The 19,756-nt window shown below is 49.7% G+C and overlaps 1 protein-coding gene across 12 annotated transcripts in view; it reads left to right on the forward strand.

The window, feature by feature from the left end:
* The window catches only part of MYO18A (myosin XVIIIA), a 150,295-nt gene that overhangs the window by 48,415 nt on the left and 82,124 nt on the right, over nucleotides 1-19,756 (forward strand). For 5 of the 12 annotated variants that reach the window (XM_061604630.1, XM_061604634.1, XM_061604636.1 and 2 more), the window contains exons 3-12: nucleotides 3,190-3,225; nucleotides 8,073-8,160; nucleotides 9,974-10,083; nucleotides 10,175-10,351; nucleotides 11,351-11,561; nucleotides 12,709-12,851; nucleotides 13,983-14,083; nucleotides 14,917-14,980; nucleotides 16,021-16,165; nucleotides 19,351-19,362. In XM_061604630.1, the coding sequence (XP_061460614.1) occupies nucleotides 3,190-3,225; nucleotides 8,073-8,160; nucleotides 9,974-10,083; nucleotides 10,175-10,351; nucleotides 11,351-11,561; nucleotides 12,709-12,851; nucleotides 13,983-14,083; nucleotides 14,917-14,980; nucleotides 16,021-16,165; nucleotides 19,351-19,362 (1,087 nt within the window). The other 7 variants (XM_061604633.1, XM_061604641.1, XM_061604642.1 and 4 more) reach the window with 4 other exon arrangements.

A 19,756-nucleotide genomic window follows, 5' to 3' on the forward strand; every position in this document is an offset into this window, starting at 1 on the left:
GAAACTGAAATGAGAGATGCACGTATGAGCAAACTGAATGCTGGCTCCTCCATCACTTCCCCTGCATTTCAGATGGATCGTCTGTCTTTTTATTATTATTATTATTTTAAAAAGTGCCATATAAATCTTTCTCTGTTTTTCTGTTCGTTCATCACTTTATTTTTAATAATAATAATATAATATTATTAATAATGAGACTTATATAGTGCAAAAATGCTCCAGTGATGGAGGGAGGTATTCCTGATGATGTCACATGAGACCAACCAATCAGTGTTGAGCACAGCCAGTTTCTGCTTCATTTGCAGAACCATCTTTCCGCCCCTCCAATGCTGAATTTAGCCCTGGAGAGAACACTTGGATTGAATGTGTGCCATGCGGATGGGTCCAGACAGAGGGGACCCTACTCCTTTGTTTAACAAAATTTATACTTGCTTGATTGTAAATAGAAATCTAAGCCAGCGGTTCCCAGGCTTTTTTTCCGTATGGACCACTTGAAAGTCGCCAAGGGGCTTGGTGGAAAACCCAACAATTTTTCTGCCTGTTGTAGCAATTGTAATTCCATCGAATTCAAATTCTGATAAGATAAAATACAGTATATAAGAACTAACAGAAGCAATACAAATACAATTAAAAATCTATATGAATGTTCAGTGTGATGGATGTGACGCCTCCCATTTTCAGCCACGAATCCACAGACATGCCTGAAGCCCACGGACCAACTGTTTGGGAATTCCCGCTCTAAGTGGTTTACAGAAACACACCCATTATGTCTGCCTTCAATTCTAGCTTGTGCTCCATCCCATCCCTGTGACTCATGAGCAGGGTGTCCACTGGGACCTGTGTGTGTGTGCCAGCATGCATCACTGGGTTTCTTAAGGATAGCTATGACCTGCTTCTCTCTGTCATCTTGGCTCCTTCCAAGGAGAAGCCCCACCCAGCAAAGCCAGCAGAGAAGCCGTTGCCTTCCTTGACCCCAGGAGAGGGAGCCACCCAGCAGGTTTGTCTTGAGCTGGACCAGGTCCTGGAGGTGCTCACTTATGCATGCAGAATCCTTTTGCTCGTGTGCCTTAGTGTTGAGGGTTGGGCGATGGCCTGGAGGAGGAGGAGCCTGGAGGGCATGTTCTGTGTTGTGAACATGGGTTTACACAACAGGCTGTGGTGGCCAAAGAGGGTTATCCCATAGATGTCTTATCACAGGGGTGGGCAGGCTTCATGCTTGCAGGATCCGCTTTGTTTTTGACTGCAGCCAGTGGGAGCCAGGTGAAAAAGCCATATATATTGATTGTAAGTTGTGTTAAATTGTTTTTAAGCATGTCTTTTAAACTGTTGTAACCCACCCTGGGACCTCAGGGTGAAGAGCAGGTGGTGGTAGTGATGATGATGATGATGAATTCCTAGTCCAGCAATTTCTTTTGAGTACCAGAAATGAGCAGAGCCCACACAGTTTCTGCACAACAGTCCTTCCCTGGCTACCCCAGCCTGTCTTCTCCTCAGCAGTATAGTTTAGGGTGGCAGTAGGAAAGGGTGTGTGTGTGTGTGTCATTTTTTTTACTTCTGTTGGGAGTCTGGAATCCTTGGTGATCTACTGCCCATCCGTCCGAGGTCTGGCTTTTTCCCACCTCTGGAGGGGCAGTTGTGGAGGTGCCTCCAGATCTCTTTTTCTGGGGAAAGGTTTCTTCATCTTCTTCAAGACGCTGCTTTTTGCTTGACTGAACCACCGCAAGATAAAAAGCAAGACACAGCAGGACTGTTTGGGGAGGAATTAGTGGATGTTCGCTTCCTTTCTGTTCTGCCTGATTGTAGAGCAGAGTTGAGTTCTGGTTGCCCATAAAGTAGCTTTCTTTGCTACAAAGAGGGAGCACTTAACGTGTCACTGGGAACGATGCTTTCCATTCTGTCCGGAGTGTCCTGTGTAACTCAAACTGGCATGCGTCCGCCTTGACAGAAGTTGATTCATATAAACATACAACGGCGAGTTGTCTTTAGCACAATGTAGGGCAGTATCTAGGGCAGTGGCTGTCAAGCTGCCCCCCCTCCTCAGCGGGCCACTTGAAAATTGCTGAGGGTCTTGGCAAATCATTTAATGATTTTCTGCCTGTGGCAGCAAATGTAATGCGCTGCGCTAGATGCTGTATGACTTTTAGTAGTTTTTTATTGCTTCTTATGTATTGCATTTTATTGTATTCCATAGAATTCAAATTGTAATTCAATAAAATACAGTATAAGAAACAAAAAATATAATTAAAAGTAAATGTAAATATTTAATGTGATGGATATCCCATCTTCTGTCTTCAACCACAAATTCACAGACGTGCCACGGACCACCTGGATAAACTTTGCGGTCCACAGGTGGTCCCACTCTTTGTGTTCCATGTTTGTATTCAGAAGCTTTTTTCTTTCATTTATTTATATCTATAAAAACATTTATAAACATCAAAGTGGTTTACAAGAGATATAAATACAAGATAAAACTGTATAAAGTTTAAAATCAGAAATCATTAACTATTGAAGAAGGATATTCTTTCTGAAACAATATGAGTACTGAAGCCGTCCTTCGAAATCCACTTTTTTGAATGTTGTGATGCAGTTCTTCAACCGAACAACATTTACAAGAATGCATATGTTAGGGAAAAGTGTGCATAAAATGAATGTATTAGTGAACATTACAAAAATGTACTACATTAGGAGAATCATACTAGAGTTGGAAGGGGCCTACAAGGCCATCAAGTCCAACCCCCTGCTCAATGCAGGAGAAATTGCTTGCAAAAATTAGTCAAAACTGCATACAAAGACGTGCTTATGAGGAGACATTTGCACCAAAATGCAGACTTTTTTCTTTTAAAAATGGCAAATTGCTGCAGAAACGTGGAGAATTGAATTTAAGATTGGAAAAATGAGAAGCTGAGCGAACGGAAACAGGCTTTTCCATCCCCATTCAAGATTGTCGGGTGGGCCTTGGGTGAGGGGGGGAGTTTAGTCGGTCCCTGTTGCTGCTGGGGAACAGCCAGTGGCAAAAACGGGCCTTGGAGGTCATGGAAGGTATTGCTGTCCATCTGCCTGTCTCTTTCCTTGCTGTTTCCCATTCTCACAAGGGTGTGTGGATGCGACGTCCCTCTCCTCTTTGCTGCCGGCTCCTTGGACTCACAGCTTACCTCTCTCTTTTTCTCCCTTTCTGCCTTGCTGCGTTAGCCGGAGCCCGCGACCTCCACCTCTGCACTAGCCCAGGTACCGTACCCCAGCGCACCGGACCTCCCTCCACCTCCCGCCTGCCTCTGGGTTGATATCTGTGCTCGCGCTACGTGCTGGAGCGTAAGGCTTTCTTCACCTCTTGTGTCTGTCCTGGGCCTCCCTTTTTCCCATCATGCTAATTTGGGGTGGCGGGGGGGGGGATAGAGCTTGTTCATAAGCTGCAGGGCGGGTGTTGGAGAGGGAGGGGGCAGCAGTACTGGGGCAGCCTTCCTGCCATGCTCTAGAGCTGTTGCATTGTAGGAAGTGGGCCACTTGCCGGAGGGGGGAGAGGCAGAAGGCCACCTGCTTTCAGCACCCAAAAGACGGCTGTCCGAATTCTTGCCTTTCCCTGGCAAAGCAATGCAGACCTCAGCCCGAGAGCAGAAGTGAGTTGCAAATTATTTATTTATTTATTTAATTAGTATGCTGCTTCATACTTGAAAAGAAGCCTCTCAGCGGCTTACAATGTTGGGGGGAAAAATCAAACCAAATTACACATTTAAAACAATTCAAAGCATTTAAAAGAAACCATCTTAAACATTAACATCTTAACATTAACAATAATTACAAGAACCAAATTACACATTTAAGACAATACAAAACGTTTTTTAAAAAAACCTTAAAACATTAATATAACCTAAAATAACTAACAGAATAAATCATAGTCACTACTCACAGATTAATTGCATAGTTTAATTGTATTTTAATTGTATGTTTTTTTAATGTTTTTAACTACATGTAGTTCTATTTGTAAGCCGCCCTGAGTTCCAGTTTGGAAAAAGGGCGGGGTAAAAATAAAGTTTCAATCAATTAAAACACAAATATTCCAGGAAGACAAACAACCCAACCCACCCACCAAACACATGAGTGTGTGTGTGTGTACAGGTAGCAGCCTCACTTCCACTTCTGCTGCTACCACCCAAACTTATACTCTCACGAAAAGGTGGGGCAACGCTACACACTCCCCACCCCTGGAGATCCCTCCTCTCACCAGGGAGCACCCACAGTCATTCCACCCCCACACAACACCCATTATCCTTGAGGATAACGCAGAGAGTGATCTGCAGTAGTACAAGCTGAATTTCCGTGAAGATGCATCATGTTGAAATCATCCAGCGACTATACTTTTCTTCCCCACCAGTAAGCTGGCACACTCCATTAATGCCTTATAGGCCAGAATCTGGTGCTCAGGCTGCCTGGCACGGGTTTAAATAGGTACCTGGAGAGGGGGGGGAAACCCACAGCCTTCAGTCAGGGTCCCAGCTGCACCTCCTTTCACTCACATGCACGCTGCCAGCCCCACTGTATGCAAAGAACGCAGAGAGAGCTCCGGATGATGGAAGTGAGGGTTCAGGAGCACCTTCCTGAAGGCTTGGGGCAGAGCCCCTGCTGTGTGTGCAGAAGGTCCCAGGTTCAGTCTCCAATGGCATCTCCAGGTGGGGCTGGGAGAGATACCCTCATGCAGAACCCTGGAGAGCCCCTGCCAGTCAGTGTAGATGATATTGAGCTGGATGGAGCAATGGTCTGACTTGGTATAAGGCAGCCTCCTATGAGAGTTGGGGAATCAGCATGCCCAGCTGTATTCTTCCCCAGGGACCAATAATCGCTCTGGCCTGGTGTGTGTGTGTAGAGGGGATGCCTCATCCTGTTGGGCCCGGAGAGCAAACAGCAGCAACCTTCCGCTAAAGTTACTGTCACTGTTGTTTGTTGACTGTGTCTGGCACCAGGCGTACACGCAGGCAGCACTTCAACAGAGTGGGGTATCAAGATGAGTCCCTGCCCCAAGGCGCTCGCAAGCTGCAGGCCAACAGAAAGGGAGACAGCGAAAGGGGCGAGGCTGGCAGGGGAACAGTTACACCTCGGTAGACTCTATTCTAGGGCAGGGTGGGGAATCTGCGGTCCGCCAGATGTGTCTAGATTCCCATTCCCATCAGCTGTCATCAGAATAGCCTGTGGTCAGGAACGACGGGAGTTGCAGTGCAGCACCATCTGGAGGGCCAAAGGTTCCCCATCCCTGGTTTCTTGTGTGTGGGGTGAGGAGGCGGCCAAGGGGGGGGGAGAGGAGAAGCTTACACCACACAAGCAAAGCAGAGGGCTGGGCATTCTGTTTTCAGCGCTGGCCCATCCAGGCGCCTCTGGGTGCTCCCAAGCTGAGTGTGAAGGCAAGAGGCACCTTGTGCTGTTTGTTACCAGGGTCAGGCATTGAGGGGTATGTGTGTGTGTGTGTTGGGGGGGTTCCACTGAATCCAAACACAGCACTTCCATTTTAACTATGGTGACTAACAGCTGTTGGGGGACAGAGCCGTAGCATGGGGGCAGAGCGGCTGGTTGCATGCAGAAGATCCCAGTGTCAGTCCTTGAGGGCACCTCTAGGCAGGGCTGAGAATGCCCCCCTGTCTGAAATCCTGAAGCGCTGCTGCTAGTCAGTGGCAACAACACTGAGTTAGATGGGCCAGTGGTCTGGCTCAGTAGGAAGCAGCTTCCTGTGTTTTCCTGCAGTTGACCTGTGTCTTGGGGCACACGTTTGTCTGCTGTGTTTTTACAAAGATGCTCGCATTTGATCCGTTGAGGGGAGGGTGCATCCCTGCACATGAGGAAGGCAGCAGTTATGTGGGAAATATCCTTGAGGGGTGGGAAGGGGACGGAGCAAGCTACCCTGTTAAGCAAGGTGTGGCCTTGATTGCTGCAAGGACTCCTCCCTCCCCCAATTTCCCTGTATGTCACCAAGTAGACTTTTCCTCTCTGCATGACTCATTTCCCTTTTTCTCATGATGGAGAGACTACAGAGTCAGGTGCTCTTTTGGGGAGAGGTGGTGGTGGAGGAGGAGGAGGAGGAGTTGGCGCTGTGCCGCTGGTCCCTTCCACCTTGGCTGGAAGCAACCATCCAGAGAGAGATTTAACCCCCATCCCATTGCTCCCTTCCTCTTGGCTCCCACAGGGTCAGGCAGATGATGCCCCAGCACCCACTTTTGGGTTGGCTTCTTCTGTTTCTCAGCCGCAGGTTTGGCTGCTCCATTCACAACTCTGTGGCTTGTGGGTGTCTGTGGCTTCAAGCTTGCGGGAGGGGAAGGACAGCCCTTGTGTGTGTAAAAAGCAGCTCTGTGTGCGTGCATGCTTGCTTCTGTGAAGGAGGCTTCTTCTGAGACAGTCCTCCCTAGTTGGTCTCTGCATCAAGGAGAGCCCCTCTAGATGGAGTGATGTACCTTTCCAGGGGATGTGTGGGGGACACGCTTTATTTTAATTTGTCCCCACAGCAGTGTATCAAAGAAGGCTGAAGGAGTGAAATTTGCCCAAGGCCAACCAGTGAATTTGGAGGCTTCACTGGGAATTTGAACCACAGTCCATTGACCCTGTTTTGCTGTACCACACCAACAGAATTCATTCCACCCCTCCCCTTCCTCCCAGCGATTGCTTCCCCATCTCTAGGGGAAGGGCCGTATCTCAGTGGCAGAGCATCTGCTTTGCATGCAGGATGCCCCAGGTCCCCATCTTCTCCAGGGAGGGCTGGGTGATAACCCAGTCTGGAGCCCTGGAGAGCTGCTACCGGTGGTCTGACTCAACATAAAGTAGCTTCCTAGGTTCCTACGTTCCCCCAGCTACCGTAGACTAGCTGTTGCCAACTTGGTGCCTTGCAGGTGTTTTGGACTGCGGCTCCCATCGTCCCCAGCCAGCACAGCCAGTGGTCTAGGATGATGGGAGCTGCAGTAGCCCCAAAACATCTGGAGGACACCAGGCTAGCAAAGGCTGCTGTTAAAGCTGCCCTCCCCTGCATGCACATAGTTCAGGTGTGGGGAACCTGTGGCCGTCCCGATGCTGCTGAACTACAACTCCCATCATCATCCCTGGCCCGTTGGCCACACTTGCTAGGCCTGATGGGAGTTGTGGGGCCAAAGGTTCCTCACACAGCAGTTGGTTCTGTTTATAGCAGCCATCGCCAACCAGGTGCCCTCCAGATGTTTGGGACTACAACTCCCACCTTTCTTAACCATTGGCCGTGCTGGCTAGTCTGTGAAGTGACCCTTTTTGGATCAGGTGTGGGGAACCCTCTTCGGCCCTCCAGATGCTGCTGAACTCCAATTCCCATCATCATCATCCCTAACCGTTGGCCAAGCTTTCTGATGGAGTTTCAGTTCACTTCTGTTTTAGATTTGCAATCCTTGGAAAAGGTCCCTGGTTCACTTTGTCCTTTTCAATCTGTTCAGTTCTGGCCTGAGGGTTTTGCATGCTCCGCCCATTGTTCTCTTTGCCTCCTGCTGCCTGCACTTCTGGGTGTGTGTGTGTGTGTATGGGCAGTCCTGCATGCCGCATGCTCTTCCCTGTCTTTGTGGAGTTGTGGTCTTCTTGAACACTTGCTCCTCCGGAGATGAAACCCAGCCAGCCTGATCAGACTTTGGTGGTGGTGGTGGCGATGGTCCAGGTCATGACACATATGGGGCGGGAAGTGTTGTGTGTCCCGGAATCTGTGCATGAGTCAGGAGAGAGAGTGAGCCCTGTGGGGAGTGCAGAGTACGAACAGGGAATTTCTGTGAGAAAGGTTGCATTCACACTGTCAAACATTTAAAGTGCATTCTCCCCGTCAAAGAACCCTGGGAACTGTAGTAGTAGTTGGTTGTTGTTTTTTTAAAAAAAAGAGTGCTGTGAATTGCAACTCTGTGGAAGTAAACTACACTTCCCAGGATTTGGGGGGGGGAAGAAGCCATGGTCTTTTAATGTATGGGGTGTACACAGCCTAAATGGTGCCGGGCTGCTGTGGTGAGGGAGAGAAGTGGGCAAACGCTGTGTGAGGGGCTCCGATGTAGTGACGAGGCCTTTCTTGTTTCTTATCTGCCCCCCTCCCCCCACAGGCCAAGACGGAGGAGCAAATTGCAGCCGAAGAGGCCTGGTATGAGACGGATAAAGTGTGGCTGGTCCACAAGGATGGCTTCTCCCTAGGTAAGTGGAGGGCACTCGCGCAGGCGGGGTCCAGGACGTGGGGTCCAGCATCCAGATCATGGTTTGGAGAGAGGCTTCCTGCCTTGCCACTTTCTACTTTAGCACTCAGCAACATGGAGCTGGGACTGTGGGTCCCCGGGGTGTGTGCAGTAGGATACTGAAGCATGTTGCTTGCATTAGTGTTCAACCCCCACACGTTAATATTTGGTAGAGCCACCTTTTGCTGCAATAACAGCTTTCAGTCTTTTGGGGTAGGTATGTACCAGCTTTGCCCACAGTGTCGGAGGGATTTTGGCCCGTTCTCCTTAGCAGATTCGCTCCAGGTCGTTCAGGTTGGTTGGATATCACTTGTGGACTGCAGTTTTCAAAGAGCATCACAGATTCTCAATGGGATTGAGATCAGGACTTTGAACAGGCCACTGTAGGACATTCACCACTCTAATGTTGCTTTGGCCTTGTGCTTGGGATCATTGTCCTGCAGAAAAGTGAATTTCCTCTCAAGCTTCAGTGTTTTAGTGGACAAGCAGGTTCTCTTGCAGTATTTCCCTGTGTTTTGCTCCATCCATTCTTCCTTCAATTTTAACAAGATGCCCAGTCCCTGCTGATGAGAAGCATCCCCACAGCATGATGCTGCCACCACCACACTTCACTGTAGGGATTGTGTTTCTTGAGGCATGGGCAGTGTTAGGTTTGCGCCACACATAGTGCTTTGAGCTTTGGCTAAAAAGCTCTATCTTGGTCTCATCTGACCATAAAACCTTCTCCCCCATCGCAGCTGGGGCACTCTCATGGTTTCTGGCAAACTCCAGACATGCTTTCAGATGGTACTGTTTGAGTAATGGCTTCTTTCTTGCCACCCTCCCATGCAGGCCAGTGTTATGCAGAGCTCTTGATATGGCTGACTGGTGCACCGTTACTCCACTCCCAGCCACTGAACTCTGTAGCTCCTTCAGAGTGATTGTTGGCCTCTCTGTGGCTTCTCTCACAAGTCTCCTCCTTGTTCGAGCACTGAGTTTTGAGGGACGCCCTTTTCTTGGCAGTGCCTGGGTGGTGTGATGCAGCTTCCACTTCCTGATTATTGACCCAACTGTGCACACTGGGATATCCAAACACATATCTGTGTAAATTAGAAGCTTCTGCAGCACAGGGGTTGAATATGCAAGCAACATATTTCAGTTTTTTACGTTTCTTACAAACATTTCCAAACATAAAATCAATGTTACCTTACAATAATTGATTTTGAGTTTCAAAAGGCTGGCTGGATTAGGCATGGACTGCCTTCAAGTCGGTCCCGACTTATGCCGACCCTATGAGTAGGGTTTTCTTGGTAAGCGGTATTCAGAGGGGGCTTACCATTGCCTTCCTCTGAGGCTGAGAGGCAGTGACTGGCCCAAGGTCGCCCAGTGTGGGGATTTGAACCCTGGCCTCCCAGGTCGTAGTCCAGCACCTTAACCACTACACCACAGATACAGAACGGAATACAGAACGAAATTACAATGTACCATTTGTAATTCAGTAATATGAGAGCGTTGGTCAGGGGTCTGATTTCTTTTGCAAGGCACTGTGTATATATGCATTTTTAATGCAATACAAATTTAACCTTCTGAGTTCATTGCCTCTGGATGTCGCAGTGGCTGCTAGCTTCGGAAATGGAGCAGAATTGGGGCAGCCTGGGAGATGTGGGCTGCAAACCTTTTTTTGTTTGGTCACGCCACAAGGTGGCAGTATTGTGTTGACTCTGAGGATTCACTCTGTGCGCGTGTGTGTGTCTTTTGTACTACTGACACTTGTGTCCCGCATCTCTGCCACACAGCAAGCCAGCTGAAGACAGATGCTGCCAGCCTCCTACCTGAGGGGAAGGTCAAGGTGAAACTGGACTATGACGGGGCCGTGCTCGAGGTGGACGAAGACGATGTGGAAAAGGTTGGCGTGAGGCTGGGCCAGCAGCATCCCGCCTGGAGCAGAAGCTGGAGTTACTCCTGGTCCTAACCGCAGTCGTTCTCTCTCCCCCTAGGCCAACCCTCCATCATGCGGCCGTGTGGAGGACTTGGCCAGCCTCGTCTATCTCAACGAGTCCAGCGTCCTGCACACGCTGCGCCAGCGCTATGGCGGGAACCTCATCCACACCTACGCGGGGCCCAACACGGTGGTCATCAACCCTCTCAGCTCTCCATCCATGTACTCCGAGAAGGTGAGGGACACAGCAGACTCTCTGTTGGGCCTGGCCGTGACTTTGGGTCTCCCCTTTGGGGGGGGGGGAGAGGAGGAGAGAGGAAGAAGGTAGATCCATAACCACCAGCACCCACACAATGTGGGGGATTGTTACAGTCACTCTTTGCTCCCCAGGTTGGACTGAAGGATTCTATTTATTTATTTATTTAGAAAAAACATGAGCCGCTTAGGAAAGCAAGAAGCGTTCTTATACCGAGTCAGACCATTGAACTTTCTACCTTAGCACTGTCTGGGCTGACTGGGGCAGGCTCTCCAGGATGCCAGGCACGGGTCTCTCCAAGCTCTACCTGGAGAAGCCATTGGGGATTGACCCTGGGACCTTCTGCATGCAAAGCAGGCGCTCTTACCATGGTGCCATTATCCTTCAGTTAAAAACAAGCTAAGATTACAGTCCTCATGGTTCTGAATTGACGGCTGAATTAAACAGGAATATAAGAAGCTGGTTTGGTCCATTTAGCTCAGTGTTGCCTACACTGAACAGACAGTGGCTGTCCAGGATTGTGGGCCGGGGAAAATTCCCAGCCTAACTGGAGATGCTGGGTGTTGAACTGGACCTTCTGTATGGAAGGCTGATGTTCTGCTACTGAACTATGGCCCTTTGCTTGATTAAAAAGTTCTCCAAGAGGTGTACAAATAAAACTGGGGAAAAACACAGCTAAAAATCTGCGGTCAATTAAAAACAAATGTACATTAGACTATTATCAGGAAAGCAAATATACATAGAACGATCCTCACCTGCCACTTGATCCCTTTTAACTTGGAGGTGCCTTTGGGGATTGAGCTGGCGACCTTCTGAGTGAAGAGCAGGGGCTCCGCCACTGAGCGGTGCGCTCTCTCTCCCTCCCTCCCTCCCCGCTTCTCTTGGGGAGCTACGGTTTCCCAGTTCTGGAAGCCGTGCTTGCTTTATTCGTCTTAGCCAGGCCGCCTGCCGTTGCCCTTGTGCCGCTGCCTCCTCTAGGTTATGCACATGTTCAAGGGGTGCCGCAAGGAGGACACGTCCCCCCACATCTATGCCGTGGCCCAGGCCGCCTACCGCAACATGCTGATGAGCCGCCAGGACCAGTCCATCGTCCTGTTGGGAAGCAGCGGGAGCGGAAAGACCACCAACTGCCAGCATGTGGCCCAGTACTTAGCCACCGTGGCCGGCAGCTCCGGGAAGGTCTTCTCAGGTGAGCGCGTAGCTGGGTGGGGCTCTGGTTCCTTCTAGAGGCCGGTGGGGCCGAGGCGGCCGTTGGGAAAGCACATGAAAGCCTTTGGGCCCCCCTTCCTCCAGTCGAAATGGCGTTCAGGGGAGACAGCGGGGCCAAACAGCAAGGAGTGGCCGGAGCCCCTTCCTGCTTTTAAAGGCTGGCCCTTCAGGGACACTTGGACCCTGATCAGACTATCAATCCATTTAGCTTAGCGCTCTCTGTATGGAGTTGTGGCAGCTCTTGCGGATTTCAGACAGGGAGTCCTTCCCGGCTCTGTCCGGAGGTGCCATTGGGGACTGAGCCTGGGACTTTCCGCAGAGCAGGGGCCTTCCGTAGAGAGGGGGATGGTTGCAGAAACACCCCTGCTGCCCCTTTCTTGGACATGACGTTGTGTAAAGTAGAAGAGGGGGAGGCGGCAGCTCATAAAGTTCAATGTTTTTAATTGTTGTAAACCACCCAGAGAGCTTTGGCTATGTAATAAATCAATAAAACAAATAAATATAAAGATGAAAGAGCTGGCAGGTGGAAGTTGAGCTGAACTGGTATAATCGAAGAGGCAAAATCAAACCTGGACTGACCTGGCCAGGGCTTCAGTCTCTCTGTCCCTCTTCTCTGTCTCTGTCGCTCCACTCTCAAATGCACCTTGAAACCTGCCGCAGCCACCCTCCGCTTACTCCATTGGAGAAACACTGATCCCAGTTGCTCTTTGGTTTGCTGGCTGCTGTGCGCTGTTGGAGTGGGTCCTCCCATCCCTTCAACCTCCAGCAGCCAGGACCCTTCCTTTTTCCTCCTGGCTTGACAGCTCCTCTGAAATTTGCCCATTTGACACCATCGACGCAACATTTCACAGTGATGCTAACTCTCTGGCCATTTGCACACTTGCACAATGTACCTCACTCGGAGTCGAGAACTTTGCGTGGTACAGCGCCGCAGTCTAGGATAGCTCCTCTGTGTATGTGGCCATTTGGCAAGGCCTTGCTCAGTGTCCTCCTTGGCCCCTGAGATGACCGGTGGAGGGGGCGGGGAGGTGGTGCACACACACATGCTTGCCGGCCAGTTTACATGTACATGAGCAGACACGACTGTGGCCTGTCCCTGCATGCTTTCCTCACTTGTGCCTTGGCAGTGGAGAAGTGGCAGGCGCTGCACACCATCCTGGAGGCCTTTGGCAACAGCAGCACGAGCTTGAATGCCAACGCTACCCGCTTCTCACAGATAATCTCGCTGGACTTCGACCAGGCTGGGCAGGTGGCGTCTGCCTCTGTGCAGGTGAGGACTGTGGGTGTCTGTGTGGGTTGCTCTTCCGCCACCTGCAGTGGCGGCTGGTGTCTTCGTGGAGCAGTGGAGTCCGCTCTGAGTTTCAGTCTGAACTTTCAAGGAGCTAGAAGCACGTTGGACAGCTCCTTCGAAGCTGGGAGTGAAACCTGGAGCAGATCTCACTGCCCTAGTGACATGGAGGCAACAGCCACCCCGGTCGCCTGTATTAATTGCCATCTCTCTCTTATCTTTGTCTGTCTGCATTTTTCTGGATATGCTGATGCCTCGTAGGCATCGCTAGAGGGGCAGGCAGGGATTTTTATGGGCATGTGTGGTGTTCCCGTAGAAGAGACCCGTGGGAGCTGCCTTACACCGACTCAGAGTGCTGAGTCCATTTACCTTGGTGTTACCTACCCCAGAGTTAGCCAACGTGGTGCCCCCCAGGTGTTGTTGGACTCCAGCTACCATCATCCCTGACCCTGGACTGTGCTGGCTAGGGCTGAGGCGAGATGGAGTCCAACAACTGGAGGGCACCACGTTGGCCACCCCTGGTCTACCTAGACTGGCAGTGGCTGGCCAGGGTCTTGCATAGGGGGTCTTTCCCAGCCCTACCTGGAGATGCCGTTGGGGGATCGAACCTGGGAATTTCCGCGTGCAAAGCAGGTGCTGTGCCACTGAGCCAGAGCTCATCCCCTCAAAATAAAGCAAGATTCCAGTCCTCATGGTTTCTGAATTAAGGGCTGATTTAAATAGCAACACTTGAAGCTGCCTTATATTGAGTCAGGCCCTTGGTCCCTCTAGTTCAGTATTGTGCATTCTGACTGGCAGCCGCTTTCCAGGGCTTCAGGCAGGGTTCCCTCCCAGGGACCTTCTGCATGCAAAAGCAGGTGCTCTGCCTCTGAGCTATGGCCCATTTCATGGTTAGAGGGGAAAGGGAGAACTCGTAGAGCATGCCATCGTAGCAGTCCCAAATCAGGATCACATCCTGCTGAAGTTCACCAAATTAACCAGCAGTGTTAGTATGGCACAAGAGGGAGGTAGAGGGGGGGAAGATGGCCCTCCACAGGAGGTTCTTGGGGGCCGAAATGGATGTGCTTTAGCCCTGCGCCAAGCAGCCCTTTTCTCTCTCATTACATTCCTCAGACGATGCTGCTGGAGAAACTCAGGGTTGTGAAGCGCCCTGCAAACGAGGCCACCTTCAATGTTTTCTACTACTTGCTGGCCTGTCCGGACAACGCCCTCCGGTAAGGACACTGGGCTGATGCATGCCTGGCTGTATTGTTGAGGTGACCCTCCAACTTCCTCGAAAATGGGGGCTGGGACAGAAAGTTGGAAGGAAGGAAGGAAGGTGTGCCTCCAGCCTGTTCTGCGTTGCATTCATACTATCAAAAGTGCCCTTCTGCGGTGAGACAAGCTTCTCTCATTGAGAGGCTTCATCTGCATGTGTGAATCTGTTTTGGATGCACTCAAATGCCTCTGAGCATATACGCTGGAAGGGTCTCTCTCCACTGAGGTGACCCCAGCCCCGCCAGCCACCCCTGAAGTGAGGGCTTGTCCTCCTTGATGACTTTAGAGATGGATTGATTTTAGTTTATTTATATCCCGCCTTTCCATAGTGAGCTGCTCCCAAAATTGCTTATGACAGACACCCACTGATTATCAAAATACAAAACACTGGGGTGTGGAGAGATGGAGAGATCCTGTCTGCCTCTGGCAAATATAATATCTCTTTGTTTAAGAAATTATTTACATGCAAAAAGCTTTAAAAAGGTTCCATATAACAAAAGAAAAAATAAGGAAAATGCAAACCTTGTAGTTATTTGGCATGTTACAAGAAAATATGCATCTCATCATTCCCTTCTTCTTGGTTTGTAAGTCAGTATCCTATGGAGACAGCTGGAAGGAAATCAAAACAGGCAGGGCTCGTGCAAGCAAACATGACCCCTGTTTTGGTGCATGGGTCGTGTGTCCTTGAAGCGTGTGTCCCCAACTGGAGGGGAGGGCAAAGTGGCCCTTTCTGTTTGGGGCTGATGTCTCCAGTACTCTCTTGACTCCTGCTGCTTCCTCTTCACCCCAGGACAGAGCTTCATTTCAACCACTTGGCGGAGAAAAATGTCTTCGGGGTTGTGCCTCTCTCAAAGGTAAGGCAGCTTAGTCGAAGGGGTGGAAAGGTCCCAGAGTGCAGGACACAGAATAATGGGCTCAAGTTACAGGAAGCCAGATTTCAACTGAACATCAGGAAAAACATCCTAACTGTTATAGGGCAATGGAACCAATGACCTAGGGAGGTAGTGGGCTCTCCAACACCGGAGGCATTCAAGAGGCAGCTGGCACCTCTTGGGGATGCTTTAATTTGGATTCCTGCATTGAGCAGGGGGTTGGACTTGATGACCTTATAGGTCCCTTCCAGTACTATGATCTGCAGAACTGGCACTTTTGCGAGTGCCACACCATGTTTGTTCTGCACTTGGACGAAATCAGTCCTTTAGTGTTGCAGCAGCTACACTGCCCGTTGATAGTAGGCAGGCACCTCCGCTGTATTGTTTTCGGAACCTGCTAGAAACCTTTTTGTTCCAGTGAGGCTACCCAGGCATGTAATTTTAGCATGCAACCTTGATATTTAGTTTTAGTGTTTTAGAATTACTGATTTTATTGTATTTTTATGTAACTTGTTTTTAATGTTTGCTTTTACTGGTATTTTTAATCCCTGTTTTAGACGGTTTATTGTAAACAGCTTAGAGCTCATTGTTTTAGTAAGCGGTGTATAAATGTTATTAAATAAAAGAAATGAAAAGAATCCTGCAATGTAAAACATCCAATTGACTAGTTTTGTGGGACAAATTAGGAAAAATTAAACTAGCACCAGGAAATGTTACCCTAGTTCATGAGGACTTCCATGTTGATTGTTAATTAAAAGTTGGACGGGGCCGCTATTCATGCTCCCACCGTGAGTTGTATGATGAGGTGTGTGTCCCTTGAGAAGGCTGTGATGGGCCTGCGGATCTTGCCTCCCCCCTCCTGTGCCAGGTAAGCCAGCACAAGGAGCCGCCCCCTTCACCCTGTTGCAGATGGCATTTATTGAGCGGTAATTGAAAAAAGGCATTCAGTTTTCTTTCTTTCTTTCTTTTTAGCGCAGGCTGATTGACCTTGTTCTTCATTTTTTATTTCGTGTTTGCTGCAGCCGGAGGAGAAACAGAAGGCAGCCCAGCAGTTCAGCAAGCTCCAGGCAGCCATGAAAGTGATGGGCATCTCCAGTGATGAGCAGAAGGCCTTCTGGCTCGTCCTGGGGGCTGTTTATCACCTGGGGGCAGCAGGGGCGACCAAAGGTAATGAGCTGGGGAGATGGAGAGCACCCTGCTTGGGTACCAGGTGCGGCTCTGTTGACACCGAGTTGGGCTTGGGCTTGTCTTTAGGGCAGGGGTGGGGAACTTCCAGCCCACGGGCCAAACATGGCCTACCAGGCCATTTTTCTGATTGAACACCCCCCTAGTCCATGGGCCGGATCAAAAATTGGTATCGTATAAGAAGGCAAAAACTTCATTATGATTGTTTGAAAGGCGTATGCCTCTGGATTGTATTTTCATGTGACAGCCTGTTCTGACTGGTTGCTTAAGCTTCTTATGATGTCATCAAGATGGCTGACGCCATGTTTTTAAAAAACTTTCTAAGTTAAGCTATACTGTGTGAATGAAGTGTCCCATTTAAAATGTTTGTGTTGGAAAGCCAATGAATTCCCATACAAATAACTAATTGTAATAACAACCATACCCGTTACTGTTTTTATGGTACAAGCCATATGTCAAGAAAAAAAGTTGATTTTTTTCCTCATTTTTGTACGGATTGCTGCATATGACACTTTACCTGACCCAGATATGCAACTAAAGTGTATTAGACAATCCTAGGGTTCTCTTTTACCTTTCCAACAAGCTGTAGCATGTAGATATTAATTTTGATAAGCCCTAGTTAGACACCTCTGCGCGTATCCACGTTTTATGTAACTTTACCCAATGTGTGGATAACAGCTTCATTCAGGCGGTCCGTGGTGTGTTTGCATAAATGTTCATATTGATTGGTTTCTCTTACTTCTTATATTGTTTTATAGTTTGAATTCTATGGAATGCAAATTGTGAGACAAGAATATATGATGTAAGAAATGAAAGACGCAAGAAGAATACAATTAAAAATCACACCACATCTGGCATAGCACACTGAAGTTGCTGCGACAGGCAGAAGAAAAATTCTTCAGTGGTCCACCAAGACCATCAGAAATGTTCAAGTGGTCCATGGGGGGCAAACGCGTGGGGACCACTGGTCTAACAACAATCAGAAGTGTTCAAGTGGTCCGTGGGGGGCAAACGCTTGGGGACCACTGGTCTAACAACAATCAGAAGTGTTCAAGTGGTCCGTGGGGGGCAAACGCATGGGGACCACTGGTCTAACAACAATCAGAAGTGTTCAAGTGGTCCGTGGGGGGCAAACGCGTGGGGACCACTGGTCTAACAACAATCAGAAATGTTCAAGTGGTCCGTGGGGGGCAAACGCGTGGGGACCACTGGTCTAACAACAATCAGAAATGTTCAAGTGGTCCGTGGGGGGCAAACGCGTGGGGACCACTGGTCTAACAACAATCAGAAATGTTCAAGTGGTCCGTGGGGGGCAAACGCTTGGGGACCACTGGTCTAACAACAATCAGAAATGTTCAAGTGGTCCGTGGGGGGCAAACGCGTGGGGACCACTGGTCTAACAACAATCAGAAATGTTCAAGTGGTCCGTGGGGGGCAAACGCGTGGGGACCACTGGTCTAACAACAATCAGAAATGTTCAAGTGGTCCGTGGGGGGCAAACGCGTGGGGACCACTGGTCTAACAACAATCAGAAATGTTCAAGTGGTCCGTGGGGGGCAAACGCGTGGGGACCACTGGTCTAACAACAATCAGAAATGTTCAAGTGGTCCGTGGGGGGCAAACGCGTGGGGACCACTGGTCTAACAACAATTAGAAATGTTCAAGTGGTCCGTGGGGGGCAAACGCGTGGGGACCACTGGTCTAACAACAATCAGAAATGTTCAAGTGGTCCGTGGGGGGCAAACGCGTGGGGACCACTGGTCTAACAACAATCAGAAATGTTCACGTGGTCCGTGGGGGGCAAACGCTTGGGGACCACTGGTCTAACAACAATCAGAAATGTTCAAGTGGTCCGTGGGGGGCAAACGCTTGGGGACCACTGGTCTAACAACAATCAGAAATGTTCATGTGGTCCATGGGGGGCAAACGCTTGGGGACCACTGGTCTAACAACAATCAGAAATGTTCAAGTGGTCCGTGGGGGGCAAACGCTTGGGGACCACTGGTCTAACAGCATCTCCGATTTAAATCATGTTTTGCCTCACTCTGAAAAGGCTTACAGAAGCTTAGTAGCAAGCAAGACAGTCCCTGCCTATCAGTTTACAGTATAAAAGACATGACACAAAAGGAAAGGGGGGAAAAAGAGTTGAGGAGAGTAGAAGAAATTAAGCATTGCATCTCTAGATGCCTCCAAACCTTCCCCACTGCTCTGAAGTGAAAATGGTACCTCTGTATTTTCACCCAGAGTCTGCAGTCATACTCAGCCATAGCCAGAAGAGGGCAGCACAGTACAGGGTTCAGTGCTGCAGCTGCCGCTCTGGAGAGAAGCTGTGCATCTTGGGTGCTAGCAAGTGTGTGTGTGTGGGGGGGCTTGTTTGCTGCTAACCCTTGTGCTTTGGAAGAGGAGCATGGACCACATTTAATATACTCCTTGCCCCAGAGTGAAAAGCAAGTCAGATGCTTAGAGCTGTCAGCACCTCTGGCTTTGAGAGGATGTGGCCCTTTTTTTGGCAAAGTTGCCATGATGGGAGGCCTGTCTCATCCCTGTGTTCCAGATTCCCTGTGGTTATTCCTCAATGGCTAGGAGATCTCTGCTTGTCACCTGGCATAATCAGGAACCGCAGCAAACGTTTTTCATGAAGGTGGTTGCTTTTCCTTGCATTTTTTTTTTTTTAATCCTGAGCAGGCCTTTAGGAAGCTGCCTTACCCTGAGTCAGGCCATTAGCTCATCTAGCTCAGTATTGTCTGCCCTGACAGGCAGCAGCTGTTCCTCAGGGTTTCAGGCATGGGACGTGCCCAGCTCTGCCTGGAAATGCCCTTGGGGATTGAACTTGAGTCCTTCTGCATGCAAAGCAGGTGCTCTCCTTGCCCTTCCCCTATCTTGCCCCTTGCCCCACTGAAACCTGGAATGATGCCCCTTACCACCCAGCCATTTGGGGCAAATTGTGATACATATCCCACCCTTCCTTCAAATCTCAGATGTGGTTACCAAATAGCTTTAACCCTGCAACTTCGGAGTGTGTTGATTTGTCTCATGAGGGCGTGTGTGTGTGTGTCCGTGCCTGCGTCCCACCTGATGTCTCTGCAGGAACGTTTTATGTCGCAGCTGTGTTCTAACTGCCCTCTCTTTGTGTTTGCATGGTGCATGCTGTCCCCTTTGCAATGCAGACGGCGACGAAGGTAAAGCTCTCTTCCTCTTCCTTACGCACACCCCCTCACCCCAGTAAGATCCACTGTCTCCTCTTCGCCCTCTCTCCTCACCCCCACCCCTGCCTGAGCATATTCTGCACAATGCTCTTCTTGTTGTCGCAGGCATTTGGCTTGGGTCAAGTTAAGAACACAGGAAGCTGCTGGGTACCGAGTCAGACCAATGGCCCTTCTCGCTCACTATGGTCTACCCTGACTGGCACTGGCATTCCCAGGGCTTCATATATAGGCGTGTGTGTGTGAGGGCGCGGGGCCCTACCTGGAGATGCTGCCAGAGAATGAACCTGGGGACCTTCTGCATGCAAAGCAGGGGCTCTGTCACTGAGCTACAGGCCCTTCCCCAAAAAACAAACAGATAACCGCTAGG

The sequence above is a fragment of the Rhineura floridana genome, chromosome 21, assembly GCF_030035675.1.
Source record: "Rhineura floridana isolate rRhiFlo1 chromosome 21, rRhiFlo1.hap2, whole genome shotgun sequence".
NCBI lineage: Eukaryota > Metazoa > Chordata > Lepidosauria > Squamata > Rhineuridae > Rhineura > Rhineura floridana.